Source organism: Dipodomys merriami, unplaced genomic scaffold (genome assembly GCF_024711535.1).
Source record: "Dipodomys merriami isolate MVZ:Mamm:240054 unplaced genomic scaffold, mDipMer1.0.p SCAF_2, whole genome shotgun sequence".
Classification (NCBI taxonomy): Eukaryota; Metazoa; Chordata; class Mammalia; order Rodentia; family Heteromyidae; genus Dipodomys; species Dipodomys merriami.
In genome coordinates, this window is record NW_027203381.1 from 47,387,511 (window position 1) to 47,408,101 (window position 20,591).

General features: G+C 39.8%; 1 protein-coding gene across 1 annotated transcript in view; it reads right to left on the reverse strand.

The window, feature by feature from the left end:
• The window catches only part of Lama1 (laminin subunit alpha 1), a 155,697-nt gene that overhangs the window by 14,927 nt on the left and 120,179 nt on the right, over positions 1-20,591 (reverse strand). The window contains exons 40-52 of the mRNA XM_070028852.1: positions 17,511-17,646; positions 16,049-16,142; positions 14,323-14,439; positions 13,427-13,609; positions 12,972-13,126; positions 11,695-11,838; positions 11,234-11,367; positions 10,200-10,350; positions 7,936-8,060; positions 5,021-5,171; positions 3,630-3,774; positions 2,172-2,313; positions 137-251 (exon numbers count right to left, since the gene is read on the reverse strand). Of these exons, the coding sequence (XP_069884953.1) occupies positions 137-251; positions 2,172-2,313; positions 3,630-3,774; positions 5,021-5,171; positions 7,936-8,060; positions 10,200-10,350; positions 11,234-11,367; positions 11,695-11,838; positions 12,972-13,126; positions 13,427-13,609; positions 14,323-14,439; positions 16,049-16,142; positions 17,511-17,646 (1,792 nt within the window). The remainder of the gene's footprint in view (positions 1-136; positions 252-2,171; positions 2,314-3,629; positions 3,775-5,020; positions 5,172-7,935; positions 8,061-10,199; positions 10,351-11,233; positions 11,368-11,694; positions 11,839-12,971; positions 13,127-13,426; positions 13,610-14,322; positions 14,440-16,048; positions 16,143-17,510; positions 17,647-20,591) is intronic.

Here is a 20,591-nt window from a genome sequence, read left to right on the forward strand (position 1 = left end):
CTGCAGGCAGAGGTCAGCTCTTCCCTCTCCTCCCTTTCCTACCCACCCCCAGTGGAGACCTTGTCTCCTTACTGTGTTGATCAGCCAGTGGGCATTTATAGAAACACAAGACAACCTTTGTGGAAATGCTTCCTACCTCAAGCACACAGCCTTTCCTCACTCCATACGAACTGCGGAGCAAATCAAACGACGACCTTCCTATTTCCAGGTTCTTGATACAGCCTACATAGCTTTGGCTGGTGACACCCTTCCTATAAGAAAAGACGTGAGAATCTTAGAGTTTTGTTTTGTTGTTTTTTTTTCATTTTTGGTACTGAGGTTTAATGCTGGGCCTCGCACACTTCTATATAAACATTCTACAACTAAGCCAGGTCTTCAGGCTTTTTTTACACTGATTATTTTGAGATATTGTCTTGGTTTTTGCCCAAGCAAATACCTGGACCACCATCCTCCTATTTCTTGCTTCTGGCAGTTGAGATGACAGATGTGCATCATTGGAATGGGTTTCTTCTGCTGAGGTGGAGTCTTGTAGACTTGGCCTGAAATTACTCTACCCTTCTGATCCCAACCATCCATGTGGCTGGAATAAGAGGCATGCACCACAGTACTCAGCTTTTGGATGAGAAAGAGTCTTGCAAACTTTTTTCCTTTGCTGGCCTTGAAATGTGATCCTTTTGATCTAAGCCTTCTGAGAATCTAGGATTACAGGAGTGGGTCTCTACATCTGGCTAAGAGTTGGGTTTAATAATTTCATTTCTGACAGAACCAAAAAAATAGGCCTACACTCCTGTTTCCAGACTTTCCTCTGCAGAAATGTCTAAGCCTCCTTCTTTGAATGAATGGCATTGATGGTGAGACCTTTAGGTCAAACAATGTCTCTTTAGTGTTATAAAAAATGAGTTTTAGCTCTATGGTGGGTACCTGTACACAATATATTTATTATTTAAGGAAAATTCCTGCAGCCAATACAATTAAATATATTCATCGAAGTACAGGCCAATTATAAGAAAAGCAGGGCATGGTTACCAGGTTATTATAGCACAGAGATCATAATCAGTGCTCAGGGAGAGCAGGACAGTCACCTCCTATAGAAGCAAAGTGGGAATGACTCAATTTCTTAGAGTCCAATGGCAAGAGAAGTCATTGGCTGTTATCTTTCTTACATACTCACTAACTTTGTCACAAAGGAAATAACCGAATTTGCTGAAATCTGGGTATAGATATCCAAACAATATCAATTTAGCCTCCAAGCAAATGCCGTTTATTTCTTTGCGGAAGTCTCCGTACTCCTACCTGAGGGCAGGCTGTAATGTAGTCAGGCTCTTATTTCCAAGATAGGAGGACTACTTGTGGATCTTTTCACTGAACTCCTGTGTAACAGCTTTCACAGCGCCTCCTACTGGTAACTCTTGTGTTGAAAGAGCCATGGACCTTTAAGGAACTACAGGATATAGGCAGATTTCAACCTTTCCGAATTGCAGTCTTCTGTATAAATGAGGATGCTGTGCTGAATGATTCCTGAGTCTCTTCTACCATGAAGTCCATGATTTTGGCATGTTCTTTCACCCAGTGTCTACACTGTGTGCCAGTTAGAAGAACTGTACCACTTCTGTGGTTGCAGTTGGCAGCCTGTAGTCCCATCATGAAAGGCTTAATATCATCACAGGGATTTGGAGACTGGTGCTGCCTTAGCAGCAGATATGGTAAGTGACACACTTTGCTGGGGTTTAAAGGTATGCATTTGGAAGACAATGCATTTCTGTTGTTTGAACTAGCTTGTGTCTGTTATAGCAGCCCTAGCAAACTAATACATTTAGTGATTAGAAAAGAAAATTCTTGGGGCTGGGAAGATGGCTCAGTGGTAGAGTGCTTGCCTTGCATGCCTCTGAGGCCCTGGGTTCGATTCCTCAGCACCACATAAGCAAAAAGAAAAAAAAGCCGGAAGTTGCGCTGTGGCTCAAGTAGTAGACCATTAGCCTTGAGCTGAAGAGCTGAGGGACAGTGCCCAGGCCCAGAGTTCAGGCCCCACGACCGGACCCCCCCCCCAAAAAAAAAAAAGAAAAGAAAATTCTTCAAATCTGTATCATACCTTTTAACTTTTTTTCCTGGTACTGGAGATCAAATTAGCAGCCATGCATATTCGAGGAAAGTGCTCTACATCTGAGCCTTACCTTACCAGTCTTGACCGAGGTAATCCCCCCACATAAATCAGATCCTTTTCTAGTCGATTGAGATCTGAAGATGCTCCTGGAGTTTCACCTTGCTTGGTCTCTTTGTCACTAGAGTCATAGGTATCAAAAACAGATAGCAGTCCTAAAAGGGAGAAGGATGAGATCAGATTGACTTTTGTGCATGTGCCTTGGTAATGGGGCTTCATTTCAAGGCCTTGTGCTCTCCCTCAGCTTGCTTGCTCAGAGCCAGTACTTTAATACTTGTGCCACACCTCTGGTACAGCAATTTGCTGGGTAATTGTGGAGAATGTCTCAGACATTTTTGCTTAGGCTGGCTTCAAACCTCAGTCCTCCTGGTCTCATACTCCTGAGTAGCTAGGAAAATAAGTGTGAGCCACAGATGCCTAGCTAAGTCTTTCTATATTTAAGTAAACACAAACTTCTGCCAACAAGGTTAATTTACATTAAAAAGATACCACTTAAAACCACACATTTCCCTACCCAAGGTTCTTCACTATTAAAGGACAAGTGACCAAAGACAATAAATACAGAATGCACATTGCTATATAACATCAGTAAGTGTGTGAAAGAAAATAAAATGGTTGTGATTTTTGATTTCCAATTCAGCATTTGTTATAAAAGAATGAAAGCATAGTCAAAAAGAACTGTAATTTTCCTCCAGCAAAATGTGAGACTTCTTGCCTTATATTCTAAAGACAATGGTTACATTTAGTTAGAATATCATTCAAGAATGTAGTTGTGCCCAGGCACTGGTGGCTCATGCTTGTAATCCTAGATACTCGGGAGGCTGAGATCTAAGGATCATAGTTCAAAGCCAGCCCAAGTAGAAAAGTCCCTGTGAGACTCTTATCTCAAAAACTGGAAGTGGCACTGTGATTCAAGTGGTAGAGCACTAATGAGCACAAAGAAGCTCAGGGACAGGACCTAGGCCCTGAATTCAAGCCCCATAACCACCTCTACCACAACAAAAAAGAATATAGTGAAATGGGGCACTGGTGGCTGTAATCCCAGTATGTAGGAGATGAGATAAGGAGAATCACATTTTCAGGCCAGCCTAGGTAGAAATGCCTGTGAGAAATGCCTATCTCAAAAGGGAAACTGAATGGGACCTGTCATCTCAGAAATGATGAGAAGCCTAAAAATAAGTTGACTGAAGTTCAGGTATGCCCATACAGGAAGACACCCCATCACAAAAGTAACCCAGCACAAAACAGGGCTAGAGGTATAGCTAAGAATCTGCCTAGCAAACACAAGATTCTAAGTTGTAATTCCAGTACCACCACCAAAAAAAAAAAAAAAAAGAGGTGTGGCTGTGGCCAACTGAAATATTAGAATCATCCAGTAACATCCAGGAAAATAAATAAGAGGACTATAGATTTTGAAAAGATGTCTATTAGGAAAGTCATCAATAGCAGGAAAGACCATCTGTATACCTACCTTGCTTTCGGTTTCTCTGGAAGGCAATTCTGTACCAGGTTCCATTGTTATACCGTCTGTCTGTAATGAGAGTGAGAGGTCCTGAACCCAGGTCAACCATAACTTTAACTCTGCCATGGACCAGCTCGATGGACAAGAAGTCTTTCTGTAAGGAAGAGAACAGAGTTGCTCACTGTGATGTCTTTATCCTGAGATGCCCTTCCCCTTTCCAGTCAGGGATGACAGAAGCCTTCTAAATTCAAACTAGAAAAAACTGAGACTGCCTCCATAGATAGAGATCTGTTCTACAAAACTAAAACTGTCTCTGATGGCTGTCTAGAAGTCTACCCAGATACAAATGAACTGCCATTCACAGTTACCAAAATCGCCAATTCAGTGAGAGAACTGAAATCTGTTATTGGTTTTCTGTTTTTTGTGTTTATTTTCTATTAGAGTGACAAATGGCCCAGTCCCAGAAGTAAATCCTGAAGACATATAAATGACCAGCGCAGGCCTTGTGAATTGGCACATTCTTGTAATCCCAGCTAAGTGGGAAGTAGAGATGACAGGATTGTGATTCAAGGTAAACTTGGGCAAAAAAGTTAGCAACATCTTGTCTACAAACCAAACAAGGCATAATGGTGCATGCCTGTAATCCCATGTATTCAGGAAGTAGGATTACTTCCTGCTCAGTTTGAATAAAAACAAAGTTTATTAAAAAATAACTAAAGCAAAAAAGGGATGAGGATGTGGGTCTGGTGGTAAAGCACCTGCCTACAATGAGGCCCTGAGTTCAAACTCCAGTATCACCCCAAAAGAAAGGAAAAAACAAAGAAGGAAAAAGAAATGGCCAGCATATGAGCTACAAAGAGAATTACTATGGTCACAGTAAATAAAGAACGAGAGATATTACTTAAACTAAAATTAGCAGCAAGACTTTGATCCTACAGTGACTAGATGCCGTATTTCTAAACTGTTTTTTTTTTTTTTGGTGGTTCTAGAGTTTGAACTCAAGACCTTATACTTGCTCTCCTACTTGAGCCATGCCTTCAGCTCTGTATTTTACTAGTTATTCTGAATATAGAGACTGATGAACTTTTTTGTGTGAGCTGGCCTTCTATCATGATCTTCCAGATCTCAGCCTTGTGAGTAGCTAGGATTAAAGCTATGCCCCACCAGAATATTGCTACATTTCTTCTGGTCTGTATTTTCCAAAGGGTCTTCATGAATTTGTATTAGTATAACAAATCTCTGATTTTAAGTGGGGACATTGCACAGTATTATACAGCATATATGTGTACAATAGTATGTGTGCTCATAGAAATTCTATCCCACAAATACATACATATTAGCAAATCCACATCAAATATAAATAACTTGGCAACAATCCAAATGCCCATAAAGACTCTTACGGTGCCATTGGAAGCCAGGTAAAGAAGGAGTCCATTGGGTGAGAAGGTACTAAAGAGCATGACTATCTGGGTCACAGTGGTGCGGAGCGTCTTCTCCACGACAGAATATCCATTCCCATCAAAGTGGAAGGAGCCATCTTCATTCTGGGAACTGCAGAGCAGGGAGCATGAAACAGCGCCCCCCTCAGGAGGACACAGAAGGCCACCTGTGCTTGCTGAGTTTTTCCTCACCAGATCACAACCCATTATTCCCATCATTCAATATTCAAGCATAAAACAGGGTCACCATCTTTGATCTGAAAATGTGGAATTCCAAACACTGCCAAATCTGAAACTTTTGAGTGCAGACATGGTGTTATGAATGAAAAATTGGACAGCATGAAACTGTCTCATGCACAAAATTGTAAGAAACCTTGTTTCTAGCTATGTATATAATGAATGTATGACTTTTGTGTTTTGATTCAGATCCCATCGCACTATATATCATCACATATATACAAATATTCCCAAATCCCCAAAATAGCAAAATCAAATAAGAAACACTCTGCCTATATTTCAAAATCTACTTGCTATGAGCTTAAGCAGAGCAAATGTCCAGTTGTTTCATAAAGAAGAGAAAGTTCAGGTAAGTGAAATTCACAAAACAGAATGGCATTGTTTTTCACAGGAGCATAACCACTATGAATATTCCTACTTATGACAAAAGTGGATGTACGTTTATTTTCTTGTTTTAATTTCTTTTGTTGTAGTTGCTTGAGACAAAGCACAAGATCCTCCTGCTTCAGTCTCCTCAGTACTTTTTAAATTTCCTTTACTGTAACTCCACTCTTACTTCCAGGGCTTTCAGATTTTTTAAAGTTTTATATTGACATTTATCCCTTTTCACTGGTTTAAGCTAATTGACAAGGACCCATATCATTGTGCCCTTGTACTAGAAGGGAAAAATATATTATATATACTTACATAATACATATTTATATATAAATAAATGTATTTTTAAAAATATATTTTATAACATATAGTATAATACACAATAAATATTTATAAATATATAAATAAAATATAAATAATTATATTTATAATAGTATATAAATATATTTTAAAATATATACTTAATATTTTATATGTATATAATGTATATACATATATATACAATCTCTGTCATCCTCAGAAACCAGCATGCTGTATGTGAGGCTGTCTGTCATGTCCTGGAGTGCATAGATGGCAGATAGAGACAGTCCTTCAGTCTTTGTCAGCAAGTCACATGGCTGTTACTGGGACATGTGAGGTGTTGGCTGTCTGTGCTCAGGCCTGGGATGCTGCATTTCCCATGTCAACCCCTGGCCACAGCACAGTGTACTGTGTGTGTGTAAATGGGTGTGTGTGTGTCTGTGTGTGTGCGCGCACGCGCGCACTTGTGCCCGTATGTATGTTTCTCTCTGTAGGCATTTTCCCAAGACCATGGGATATCTGAGGAGAAGAACTTGTGGGGTTCATGCTGACATTGCCAGTACGCAGCAGAGGGGCCAGAATACACAACTTCTACCAAAGGTCCCTGTGCCTGGTAGCCACTCTTAGCTAACATACAGTCTATGCCTGCCATTAAATAAGAGATTTTCACAATGTTTATTTCAGTGAGAACTGTTGGAACTTGTGATGAATTCTGCAATATCTGTTTTGTGTGGTGTATGCTGATACTAGGGCTTAAACTATGTGCTGTCCCTTAGCTTTTCACTCAAGTCTGGTGCTCTACCATTGGAGCCACACCTCCATGTCTGGCTTTTGCATAGTTAAGTGGAGATAAGAGTTTCATGGATTTCCCTGACTGGACTGGCTTCAAACTGCCATCTTCTGATCTCAGCATCGTAAGTATTATGATTATAGGCATGAAACACCAGATCCTGGTTTACAATAGCCTTTACAATTTAGTAAGAGATATTTATAAACATGTGAACACCATGTAAGTAAGTCTAGTAACATTCTAGGAAGGAGAAAAAATTTTCAATGAGTTTCCTTGGTAACAAAAATCAAAGTTAAACAGTGATACATAATTTAAACCTGAGGAATACCATTGGACTCAGCCAATGATCAAATAATAGCGAATCACATACAGTTCCATCCTACATCTGCTGAAATGGATTGTGTGTGGATGAGCTTATTAACTCTCTAAACTAAGGTTCAGTCTAGGAGGGGCTGGGACTACTCCAAATCAAGGCTATTCAGCAAATTTACCGACATAGACTAAAGGGTTCAGTTAGTATCTATCAGCATTTGCTAAGTATGTCCCAGGAAACCTAAGCAACTCCCAATGCACCATGTTAAAAGTGCTGGGGGGTCAAGTAAGCTCAGGAAATGTCACAACTGAAACCTCTTCTTCAGGCATTGGAATGGGGTAGGCATGGCTGGCACATTATGTAGTGCTAACTAAAAACTTTCATCAAGATGATCTCTTCTCATTAAGAGGCAGAAATTGAGAGGACTTCTATTCAAGGCCAGTCTGGGCCAAAAGGTTTTAAGAAGCCATCTCAACCAAAAGCTGAATGTGGTGGCTGGAGCCTGTCATCCCAGCTATGGTAGTAAGTACAAATACGAGTATCTCAGTCTAGGCTGTTAAGTGAGAACTTAAAATAAAAATAACCTAAGTAAAAGGGCTGGAAGTACAGTTCAAGTAGTAGAGTGTCTGTCTAGCAAGCTGGAGGCCTGAGTTCAAATCCAAGCCCCTGTAAAAACAACAACAAAAGATCGCTACCAACAAAACACCTGAACTGCTATTAGTAAATAATCTCTATCATTTCCTTTGTAATAAGGTGACCAATAATGTAAATGATGCATTCTTGACACGCATGTAAATTCCTTACAAGCTCTCAGATGTTTATGTTAACAGAATTATTTGTCAAATCATGGAGACATATTACCTTCCGAAGCAGCCATGACACGTTCCCTCTCTTTCGATGTAATTCCACAGGCCGATGGACTTGCCATTCAGGAAGGCCTCTCCCATGCAGCCTTTAAAATGAGTGACCTTCACAGCAGAAGATTTCTAATACAAGCAAACAAATAGACATAAGCCATGAGGGCATGGCATGGGGGAATAAACTCTCTATGTGCACAATACTTCGCTTTGGGAACTCACATTAAGCACATCCAAATTCTAAGAAAACCACATCAGAAAAACAGCCAGGTTGCAAAGACTAGATTTTCTTCTCCTTAGGAAGTGATGCCCTTGCATGAGGATCCTGCACAGGATCTGGAAGGTTCTATCTGGTATTAGGGTTTGCAGGTAGTCAGTTACAGAGCCCAGCTGGAAATGAGACCTTCTTGCACTGAAGTGCTGAACCCAGTTCAAGGCACTCCAGCTTATCTGGCAAGAGGATCACTGATATAAAAATTATGATGCAGGGGCTGGGAGGGTGGCTCAGTGGTAGAGTGCTTGCCTCGTATGCAGGAGGCTCTGGGTTCCATTCCTTAATACCACATAAACAGAAAAAGCTGGAAGTGGCGCTGTGGCTAGAGTGCTAGCCTAGAGCTGAAGAGCTGAGGGACAGTGCCCAAGCCAAGAGTTCAGCCTCCACAACCAACAAAAAATAAAACTACAACTAATAATAATTATGATGCAAATAAGGTAAACCATGGGACCTATGTTTCTTTAGGCTCGGTTTACTTCACTTAATATAATTTTTTTCCAAGCCTTTCTATTTCCTAACAAATGGGACAATGTCTTCTTTCTGATGGAGGCATAGAATCCCATTGTGTATATATACCACATTTTCTTGATCCCTTCATCTACTGAGGGGCATCTGGGTTGGTTCCATATCTTAGCTATGGTGAATAATCTGAGATAAATACAGTTGTTCTGGTAGCTTTAGTATGGTCTTGTTTGTGATCATTTGGGTAAATGCCCAAAAGTGGGATTGCTGGGTCATAGGGGAGGCTCTATGTAGAGTCTTTTGAGGAACCTCCATACTGCTTTTCAAAGTGGTTGAACAAGCTTACATTCCCACCAACAATGTGGGTTCCCTTTTGGCCACATCCCCTCCAGCATCTTTTTTATTAGACTTCTTGGTTATAGCCATTCTAATTGGGGTGAGGTGGTATCTCACTGCTGTTTTGATTTGCATTTCTTTTATGGCTAGAGAATTTCTTCATGTGTCTATTGGCCATTCTTATTTCCTCTTCAGTCTTTAGCCAACTTAATGGGGTGGTTGTTTCTTTGAGGATTTGTTGTTGGGGGAGCTAAATTTTTGAGTTTTAAGTATATTTTAGATATGAGGCCCTTGTCTGTTGTATGGCTAGTGAAGATCTTATCAGACAAGTAGAAAAAGTCAAAATCTATGCAATATGACCATATAAGATAATGCTAAGTGTGAAATGAACCCCAAGATAGGGACACAAGGTTTTATCTTTCTTGCTATCATTTTTAATGTACTTATAATGCACTATGTGATTTTTTTGTTTCTTTTGTATGTTTTTTCCCCATGGTATAACCCCTGTTTTCACTGTATTTGATTCTAATACCCTGCATCTTGCATATACATTTTTCTAAATTGGGAAGGGAAAGGGAAATAACAAAATGCTGAAACAAGGATACAGGTTGACCCATTGTAACAAGATGTACAAGACACTGTGTTGAAAACAAACTTTTCAACTTCGGGGGAAGGGAGGAGGGAGGAGGTGGGGAGGGGAGGAAAAACAAAGGAGGGGGTAACAATGCTCAATAGGACATATGTTCATTACCTTACTCATGTAACTGTAACACCTCTGTATAGTATCTTTACAATAATATAAATATATTAAAAATCACTACTATAAAAATTATGATGCACTCTTGAAAATATGAAGTAGTATTTCTACTATTAAACTTAGGACAGGGATAAAAGAACTTCACAGAAATATAGAATACTGAAATTTCTACTTCATCACTGGAAAGGAAGCACAAATAGCAAAATCCTCTTTTGCTCCTTATCCATTTTACCAGTGATTATACTGGATTCCTTTCTCTACAAAGCCAGCCCAGCTCTTCAGGTGTGCTGTCATGATGCAAAGCAAAAATAAAACAAACAAAACAAAATTCAGAAAATTATTCATCGGGCTAGAAGAATCAGATAATGTCAGCATATTATTTTACATTCATGTAAAATCAGCCTATCTGTCCTTCTTAGATGAGCTTTCTCAATGCTACCTTGATTTGCCCTCCGAGTCCTCCAACAAACATCCGCGTTGAATTATTTATGTCTAGAACATTAGCCGTCCCCGGGGATTTGCTGGTTTTCATTGGTGGGTTTTGAGTTGAGCTCATTTCCTTTACACTCAGTGATCCAAGGTTTCCAAACCTGACATCCATCACAAAGAATTGCAAAAGGGATTGTCAGCATTGTATGTCTATACACACACACACACACACACACACACACACACACACACACACACACACACACACACAGAGCTCCTTATACATAGCCCAATTCTCCTTGCATCCCCTGCCTGGTCTCCTTGCTTCCAACCTTGTCCACCACACCTCCAGTTTACTCCTTAAAAATCTTAGAGAGCAGTTCTTGGCAAAATACTTGATCTAAAGACCATCTACTACCTTCAATGTCACACCACTGTTGTAGATAATAAGGACAAAAAATTCCCAACAATATACTATCAACAACAACTGTAAGTGGAAAGCAGTAAGACCTAAAGTTGCTGAAGAGAGTTATGTCTGGGGAAGGGCTTTAAAAGCAAGAATCTGGCTTTTTGTCTGTACTTTAAGACCTGCCCTTGCATTCTCATCCTTTCTCCTCTCCCTGCCCCCTGTGGGCCCTCAGAGCTTCTCCCAGGACACTTTGACTCCTCTTCAGAAGAGGAGTCAACACTGACCAGATTGTCAATTAGACTATCTCAAAAGAACTTTGCAAAAATAATCTGAGCTTTAAATGTTACTATTTTGATCTTGAGGTCAGTAACAAGGTTTATTTTTTCAGTAGTAAGAAAAATAGTGTTAGTCTTATTCTAAACCAAGTATTCTTTCTAATGCAACTTTCCAGAAATTTCAAAGCCATCTCACTTCATGATGTTATCTGCACTTCAAAGAGATACAATTTAAATATGAGAAAGAAAGCGAATGAATCAGAGAAGAGAAAGAGGGAGGAGGGGGGAGAGAGAGAAACTGACAGAGACAAGGGGAGAAACAGAGACCGAGAGACATTCTGGAGGACCTTTCTCCTCTACCTGGTTATGTGGATGCTGTACCACTTGTCGTCATCGATGAGGACATCTGGGAATTCCAACCTTGTGGATCCAGAACCCAGATCCCAGAGGAAGGCTACTTTCCCCCGCCGCATCTCCACTGCCAAGAAGTCAGACTGAGGAAAGGAGTGAGTGGAGATGAGTTTATACTCTGCTATTTACACAACCAACAAAACACTTGAAAGAATGAGTCTGCACAGCATTTTCTCTATTCCAGAAAATGCCTTGCCTTGCCTTTCCTCCTCCCACCTCCCTCTCTTTGGAGGCTGAGATCTGAGGATCACAGTTCAAAGGAGGCCCAGACAGGAAAGTCTGTGAGACTCTTAGAAAATCTACAGCTCTACATCTAGAGCTGTGGCCAAAATGGTAGAGTGCCAGCCTTAACTATCAAAAAGCCAAGGAGTAACCCCTATTCATAAACAATCCTTGTCATCCTCACTTACACCACTGCTGCTGCCAAGGTAGAAGAGAAGATTGTCAGGTTCCTGCGTCTTAACATTCAGGGTCAAGTTGTTATAGTTGGTAGAAGAAATCTGAGGCTGGTAGGCCCGGATACAGTCTCGATCTGCAGCCACCGCAACTTTGATCTGAGAAGGAAAACAAAGTGTCCCCATCACTTAGTGACATGCAGCGGAGGCTCTCTAGCAGGTCAGAGGAGCTATTCTAATTGTCACTGGGAGTCAAATTCCCTTTGGACTTCAAAAAATGAGAAGTCAGACTGCAATGAAAAGGACTTTAATTTGGTAAAGTTTCTAGGTATGAGAACATCAGTGAAATGAAATTTTAATAAGATATTTCATCTGAGAAGCTGCCTTGATCACAGGAGATTTACTTTCTTAAAGATAAGAACCCTATCACCTTGGCATTTTTCATCTGACCCACAGAGGATATTGGGTGCTCATTTATCAAGTAACTGCTGAGGTGATATACTTAGTCAGTATGTATTGACATAGTAATTGGACTTAATAGAACCATATGCAGCCTGTGAAACAGTGATATTAACAAGCACTTGGACTTATATACCAGCTGTGCTAATACAAAGTTATGCTCTAATTAAAGCTTCCATAAACATACGGCAAGCTTTCTACCAACAGTCTTTTGAAACATGTTAAGTAAGAGCAGGAAAAGAGGCTATGCATTGGCTTTAAATATTCCAACACAGCTGAGCACTAGTGGTACATGCCTATAATCCTAGCCACTTAGGAGGTGGAGATCTGAGGATCAAGGCTCAAAACCAGCCAGGGCAGGAAATTCTGAGACTCTTATTTCCAATTAACTAGCAAAAAGCCAGGTGGAGCTGTAGCTCAAGAGGTAGAGTACTGGTCTTGAGTGAAAAAGCTTAAAGGCCAGTCTCTGAGTTCAAGTGACAGTACCAGCACACCACACACACACACACACACACACACACACACACACACACACACACACACACACACACACACACACACACACACACACACACACACACACACACACACACACACACACACACACACACACACACACACACACACACACACACACACACACACACACACGGCTAAAAGGAAGCAGGGATTCTTCAAATGTTGGCCTAGAAAATTTGTAGGAGAACCCAGGTTACCAGCCATGGCCACTAACAGGCCACCCATAGGAATTCTCTGGGAATTTTCTATGTCCTTGGTCATAGAGAAGCCTGACTATAGAATGTGGGTACACTCAGCCATGAACCCCTACTCACTGAAGCTGCCTGTTTCCGGGCCTGGCTGATTAGCAATTTAATTTCTGATAGGTTTCTGCTCAGGTTCTCTTCTAAAGTCTTCAAAGGCTTTAACCGATTCCACAGAAGGTTGGCTTGTGTTTCCATGTCTTTAACTTTCCTTCCAGCTAGCAGAGCTAACAAAGACAGGAAGAAAAGGGGTGGTGAGAAAATTGAGAAACAAAAAGATACAGGAATCACTTATTTACTAGTACACTGGATCAAATAAGACATTCTAACAGTCAACCCTTGAAATTTTGGAATTGTATGACAAATACCTTGGCAGCCTGTACCCTAAGGCCTCTCTCTTTCTTTATAAATATTAGTCTAGGTGTTAGCCTAATGTTCAGTTTTTAGCTTTCTTGTTTGTGATTAAGATACCACTTTCACCCAGCTAGCTCCCCATCTGCAAAATGCAGATGAGGACCACTGCATACTTGTCATGGAGGAGTCCTGCAGGAGTTCCTTTGTCTCTTGTAATGTCAGGTTCACTCTGGACAGGTCAGTGGAGGTGGCAAACAGCTTCCGGCTCAGTTTCAGCACTTCCTGTAATGTTGTCCCTGCACTGTGGTTGGCAGATGAGGCCAACTCTTCTGTTTTGCTTCTTTTGTCTCTCATGTCTAAAAAAAATGTACATAAAACCACACACCTGATGAAGACCCTCTGAGAAAATTCAAAACTACAACAAATGTCATTGGACATAAAAACTATCTTGACAGTTGAACACAAAATGGCAAAAATGAAGGCTGCATATCATTAGCTATACTCCCCCCAAAAAGGGAGAAAACAAATCATTGTATAACAATTCTCTGAACTACAATTTCAATATATAATATGATCTCAAAAGAAATGGCTGATGACTATATTCTCAGCAGCCAATATGGTAATAATCTATCCTTATTTAGTTTATCCTTAATTATCTAGCCTTATGTGGTAATTATCTAGCATTATATGGTAATTATCTAGCCTACTGTATATGGTAATTATCCTTATGTAGTAATAGCTGACCTTTACACGACAATAATCTACACTTTTCTATTTGGCTCCTTTTCTATTACTTCCTTATCATCTCCATTGAACACATTTTCTGTCTACATCATTCTATGAATGGAAAAGAACATTCTGGAATTTAAGTCAATGGTCAAGAGGAAGTAAAAGTGTTCTGAAGTGATGTTAATAACACCAGGGATTTCTACCTTCAAGTCACTTTCCTTTGAAAGTAAAGACCTGATCAATGACAGCTCATTTTTTACCTAGGTATGTTTACCAGACTCCAAGCAGGGCTTCTTCAAGAGAAGACAGTAATGGAATTCAGAAACTCTTCTCTACGTACCTTCAGGAATTGCTCTAAGTATCAAGAGAGATGCATTGGTCTGCCTGGCAATTTTATCTGCAGTCTCTTGAAATCGGTTTGTCATATTTTTCATTTCACTCAGCCCCAATGTAACACCTGTTTAAATGAAAGTAAAAAAAATGTTTGCTCTTAGGTTAGCCTGCCAAAATGTTGCCTAGGCAACAGCTTTCTGTACCATGCTTGATCCATTTACAGAATCAAGAGCTTTCTTTTTTTTTAATAAGGTTTTTATTGTAAAATACTGTACAGAGGGGTTGCAGTTACATGAGCAAGGTAATGAGTACATTTCTTATCAAGCATTGTTGCCTCCTCCTTTGTTTTTCCCCTACCATCCCTTTCCTCCCACCTCCTTAACCACACTCCTCCAACCCCCCCCACTCCCGCCCAAATTGTTCAAGAGCTTTCTATAGATATCCCAATAGTCAAAGTTTTCCTAGCCAGACTTAGCACTATTTGTTATATGAATTCAAAGTCTATTTTCACCTTGGTTTGTCCTGTTGTGCTTTTTGCTTCATACTTTCTTCACTAGTACTCTTGAATTTCAAGTCCAAGGACTGTATTTATTAGAGCTCAAGGCAAAGAACTGCTTTAATCCCTCAGTCTCAACCAGAGTCCCTAATCTGCAAGCCATTCACACCTGAATCTTGGCCACCTTTCTCCTGGAGGTTCTCAAACCCTGAATATAGGTGTTTCATGGGATACCTCCTCACGCCCCTCCCCCTGCTTCCCAGTTCAATCCTCTACCCTTTCTCTTCCCCAGAGATCATTCAATTGGAGACTCAACTTCCTTCAAATTTAACCATCTCTGACCAAAACACTTACTTTTCAAAGTTTTGTTCATAACACAACGAAACCACATTTGGATTTCGAATGCATATGTAAAACATGACATTCTGATTGCCAGGAATTTTATAATTTGATGGACTATGACATACCATGTGTAAATTGAAGCCAGAATCTACCAGCCTTAATGCTAAAGCATCAATTATGATGACTGAGTATCATCCAACTGGCAGCATTAATGCTATATTGTCATTCACAGAGAAACAACAACAACAACAAAGGATGCATCCAGGCCTTTAGCTCTGATAGCTATGGGAAAAAGAAATGAACTCTGTGCATGGCCCACCATTTTCTTCTATAAGAGAAGTCTTGACACTTTTCTTCCCATGTGTACCACATGGCACACCGTATTCTATGAAATGTTGTGACCTATGTAGTCATTTTGCATGACAGATTTTACTGCCCTTTTGTGTCATACTCATTGAGTATTTCTTACATAGCCAAGACATACTAAACTACATCTGGAAAGTTAATGCATCAGGGTTGATTTGATCCAGTCTACCACAAGTCTATTATAGTGCTCGCTTTGGAATAGACATATTTCCTCAAAAAACTGGGAAATCACGAGAAAAAAGCATACATCTGCAACAGAAAATAACCCAACACATATACTAGGGAAGAACAGACAACTCCAAGCTCAAGCAACGACTGAGAGTAGAGGACATTCATCAAGGAGGTTTAAAGATCAAGGAGTAAGCATGTTCAAGTGATGTCCTGAGTATGAAATTCAAAACCATGTATTAACCCAACAAAGATATGTGAAGCTTCAAATTGCTTTAGCAAAAGGGACATTCTTCAAGGGTGCTCAGGGCTTTGCTTCCACTCACTCTACCTATGGACCCAATCTACGCTGCAAACTAACCTTGCTGTTTTCCACTAAGGCTGTTGCTTTCCTTTAGAAACCTGGAACTGCGCTGCAGAGCCGCTTTGCTGCGAGAAGCAAGAGATTCTGCAACCTGGAAAACAAAACAGCATCTACATCATGACCTCAAGGAGCATGCGGCCCTGTCAGACCAGCATCCATCACTTCTAAACACAAGAGTCAACCAAATCACAAAGCAGAGAAGCAAAATAACAAATGCATCTTTTTCTATTAGTTACATTTTTTCTACCTTGTATTAATTGTCCAAGAGAGTTTCACTGTGCTACTTCCATGGATGCATATAATGTGTTTCAAACAAATGAAGCCCCTATTACTTTTTCTTACTGCCCCTTTATTTTTCATGGATTTCATGCCAGTGAAATCTTTCAACCGTACTCATTTCCCACAAAGGCATTTTTAAATGAATAAAGAGGACAATCAGCCATTATTCTTATCTATACCACAAACTAATGATGATGATGATGATGATGATGATGATGATGATGATGATGATGATGATGATGATGATGATAAAAAGTCCCAAGAAAGCCAGGTGCCACTGATGCATGTTTGTAATCATAACTACTCAGGGGGCTGAGTGAGACTATTATCTCCAACAAACTATCAAAAACCTGAGGTGAAGCTATGGATCAAGGGGCAGAGTACTATTCTTGAGTAAATGAAGCTCAGGAATAGTATCCAGGCCCTGAATTCAAACCCCAGGACTGGCATTAAAAAAAAATCCCAACCAGATATTAGGAAGCAATGTTATTTTTAATCACAAAAAGATGTGAGATCTTTCTCATCTTTCAGCCTCTCTCTTCCTTGTGGGTTTGAACTCAGGACCTCATTCTCACTAGGCAGGTACTCTACCACTTGAGTCATGTGCTAAATCTTTTATGTTTTCATGATTTGTTTAATAGGGTCTCACTTTTTGTCTGGGATAGCCTGGACCATGATCCTCCTATTTATCTTTCTTATAATTGCTTACCACCACACCCAACTTTTTATTGGTTAGGATGAAATCTCATGAACTTTTTTTGCCTGGGCTGATCTCCAACTGAAATCTTCCTGGTCTTAGCTTCCCAAGTAGCTTCAATGACAGGTACATGGCACCTAGCTCCTCATTTCTTTAACACAAGTCTAATCTTCCAAAAGTAGCATTTATGATTTTTAAAAATTAGAGCAAGCTGGCTACAGTGATGTGCAGTCCCAGATAACTGGGATGCTAAGGATCACTTAAGTCCAGGAGTTTGGATCTAACCTAACTAACACAGTGAACAAAACCTTATTTCCTAAACTATTTCATATGATAAATGAAGCCATAAACAGCTTCCACAAGAAAAGAATATGGGCAAACATATATTTGAGCCAGGCAATCTGTGCTCAGTAATCTTCTAGAACAATCTCCCGTAGTTCCCAGAAGAGAAAGGTTCATGTTTTAGTCCTGGACATTTCTTACCTGGCTGGTTTTATTCCCAGTGTTATGTGCATCTTTGGCTAGTTTCTCTGATTGTTCCAGCAGACTCTGAATGTTGGAATACACATGGGCTGCACTGGTTGCATTCAGGGATACATCTCTGACGTTTTCAAGGGCACTATCAAATTCAGCATATTTGGAGAGGAATCAGTAAGAAGTAGAATCAAACTTTTGGATTCACTTATAAAAATGCTTAAGAGTCCACTGTTCTCGATGGCCTCTTAAGTGTCTTTCTCCTTAGAAAAGGAACAAGGAATAATATCCTATGAATTTCTCTCTACATTCAAAATGAATGACTGAGGAGCACCAGCTACACCATCGCCAAGATAACACTCAGAACTGGTATTTAATGTGTACATCAAAAAGGGACAAGTGCTGCTTCCCTTAGACAAATATTGCAACATCTTCCACCTGCCACAATCCGTGTTCCCTGATCTTTGTCTCTTTCTAAGGCACCACTGCATGTCTCAGTGGTGGGAGACTCTTGCATCACACGTGTTGATTTTCAGAAAGCTTTGAAACACATAAAGGTGCTATATCTCATCTCTCAAGTCTTATACTCCAAATTGTGACATTCCCTGGAGATTTTACATAAGGAACAAATAATATTTCTATCAGAAATGTTATTAAAACTTCATTTGGACAACTGGCAAATCCTTTAGGAGCTGGTAATGGTGCAATTTCACCCAGCTACTTCCATCTGGAAGATGGAATCTGAAAAGCAGCACGTCTTTGCCTGCTGAGTAGCTCTCATTTTCTCTCCAACGTTACTGAGTCTGGGGATTCCCAGACTAGACAAGGCAGATATTGTCTTTTATGATCTCACTGGCAAAGTCTAATGATTTATAACGGAAAGATAATACTGCTGCTTAACTTTGCATATCATACCAAATTGCTTTTACTATCCTTATACTCAGTAATAAAGATATTTATCTAGCTATGTAGAGTCAGAATATCTATGTCTCTTTTGGAAAACCATGAAATGATAAACAGTGAGAAGCTGAGTACCTAATTCCATTTCCTACCACCTAATCCTATAGAATTGTATGTATTCATAATACAATTTGGCATATGATTGAACTTAGTACATAATTTATTTACACAACAGTCAATCACTTGGGAATGTGTATGCGTGCGTTCATGTATTTGTGTGTGCCAGTTGTGAGGCTTGAACTCAGGGCCTGGGCACTGTCCGTAAGCTTCTTTTGCTCAAGCCTAGTGCTCTACCACTTGAGACCCAGCTCCACTTCCAGGCTTTTTGGTGATTAATTAGAGATAAGAGTCTCGCAGATTTTCCTGCCTGGGCTGGCTTTGAACTATGATCCTCAGCTTTCATCCTCCTGAGTATCTAGGATTACAAGAGTGAACCACTGGCATCTGGTGGAGAATTTTTATTTTTAAATCACAAAGCTCAGGCCACATCCTTGTGTATTTAAGAAGCAAACTTTGCAGAAGAAGACCAAAGAACAAAGCATTAATATTTTATTTTATAAAGTGCTTCAGGTCAGTCAACATGCAGAGGAGCTTGGGAACTGCTGGCATGAAGTGGGCCACCATGTTGAAAGGCACTTTTCAATAAGGCTAGGACAGATTTAACAAACCTTCAAGAAGATAAGTGGAGGGGGGACCCAAGATGGTGATGGAACAGTAGGGACAGAAGGGAACCCTACTGCATTGTTGGTGAGAGTGTAAACTTGTTCAACCACTTTGGAAAGCAGTGTGGAGGTTCCTCAAAAGACTACATAGAGTTCCCCTATGACCCAGCAATCCCACTTTTGGGTATTTACCCAAATGATCACAAACAAGGCCATACTAAGGCTACCAGCACAACTGTGTTTATCGCAGATGCTCCTCAGTAGATGAATGGATCAAGAAAAAATGTGGGATATATAATGGAATTCTATGCCTCCATCAAAGAATGACATTGCCCCATTTGTTAGGAAATGGAAAGACTTGGAAAAAACTTATATTAAGTGAAGTAAGCCAGGCCCAAAGAAACATAGGTCCTATGGCTTCCCTTATTTGCAATAACTAGTATATGTCTGGAACAAGCAGAAAAGGACAAAAGCTATGTACATATAGCCAGATAAGATGATGTGAAGTGAAATGAACCCCAAGATAGGGACACAAAGTGGTTTTTTAATTTTCTTGCTATTGTTCCTAAAGTATTTATAATTTACCATGTGATTTTTTTTTGTTTCTTTTTATGTTCCTCCCCCACAGTATAACCCCTGTTTTCACTGTATCTTGTATATACACTTCTCTAGCTTGGGGAGGGGAAGGGCAAAAACAAAATGCTTAAACAGGGATACAGGTTGACCCATTGTAACAATGAGATGTACAAGACACTATGTTGAAAATAAACTTTACAATTTAGGTGGGGAGGGTGGGAGGGAGGAGTGTAGTTGTAGAGGTGGGAGGGAAGGGAGGATAGGGGGAAAATCAAAGGAGGAAGTAACAATGCTTGATAGGAAATGTACTCATGACCTTGCTCATGAAACTGTAACCCCTCTGTATAGTATTTTTACAATAGAAAAGTACTAAAAATGAAAAAAATAAATTTCTTAAAAAGAAAAAACAAAAAGACAAACAAAATAATGATGCCATAGTTCAAATGGACTTAATTGACATCTACAGAGTTTTCCACCCAACAACCCAATACACATTCTTCTTAGCAGCCCATGGAACTTTCTCCAAAATAGTTCATATCATATTTCACACAAAGAACTTAAGCAAATATAAGAGGATTGACAAAATCCCTTGTATTCTATCCAACTTTAGTGGAATCAAGCTAGTTCTCAATAATAAAGCATACCATAGAAATAATTCAAATACATGGAAATTGAACAGCACACTTCTGAGCAACTACTGGGTCACAGAAGAAATTAAAGAAGAAATTAAAAAGTCCATACAATTCAATGAAAATGAATATACATCACAAAGAAACCTGTGGGACATGGAAAAAGCAGTCCTGAGGGACAAATTTATTGCTGTCATTGCACACATCAATAAAATAATACAGACCAAATAAATCATATTATGATGCAACTAAAACTGCTAGAA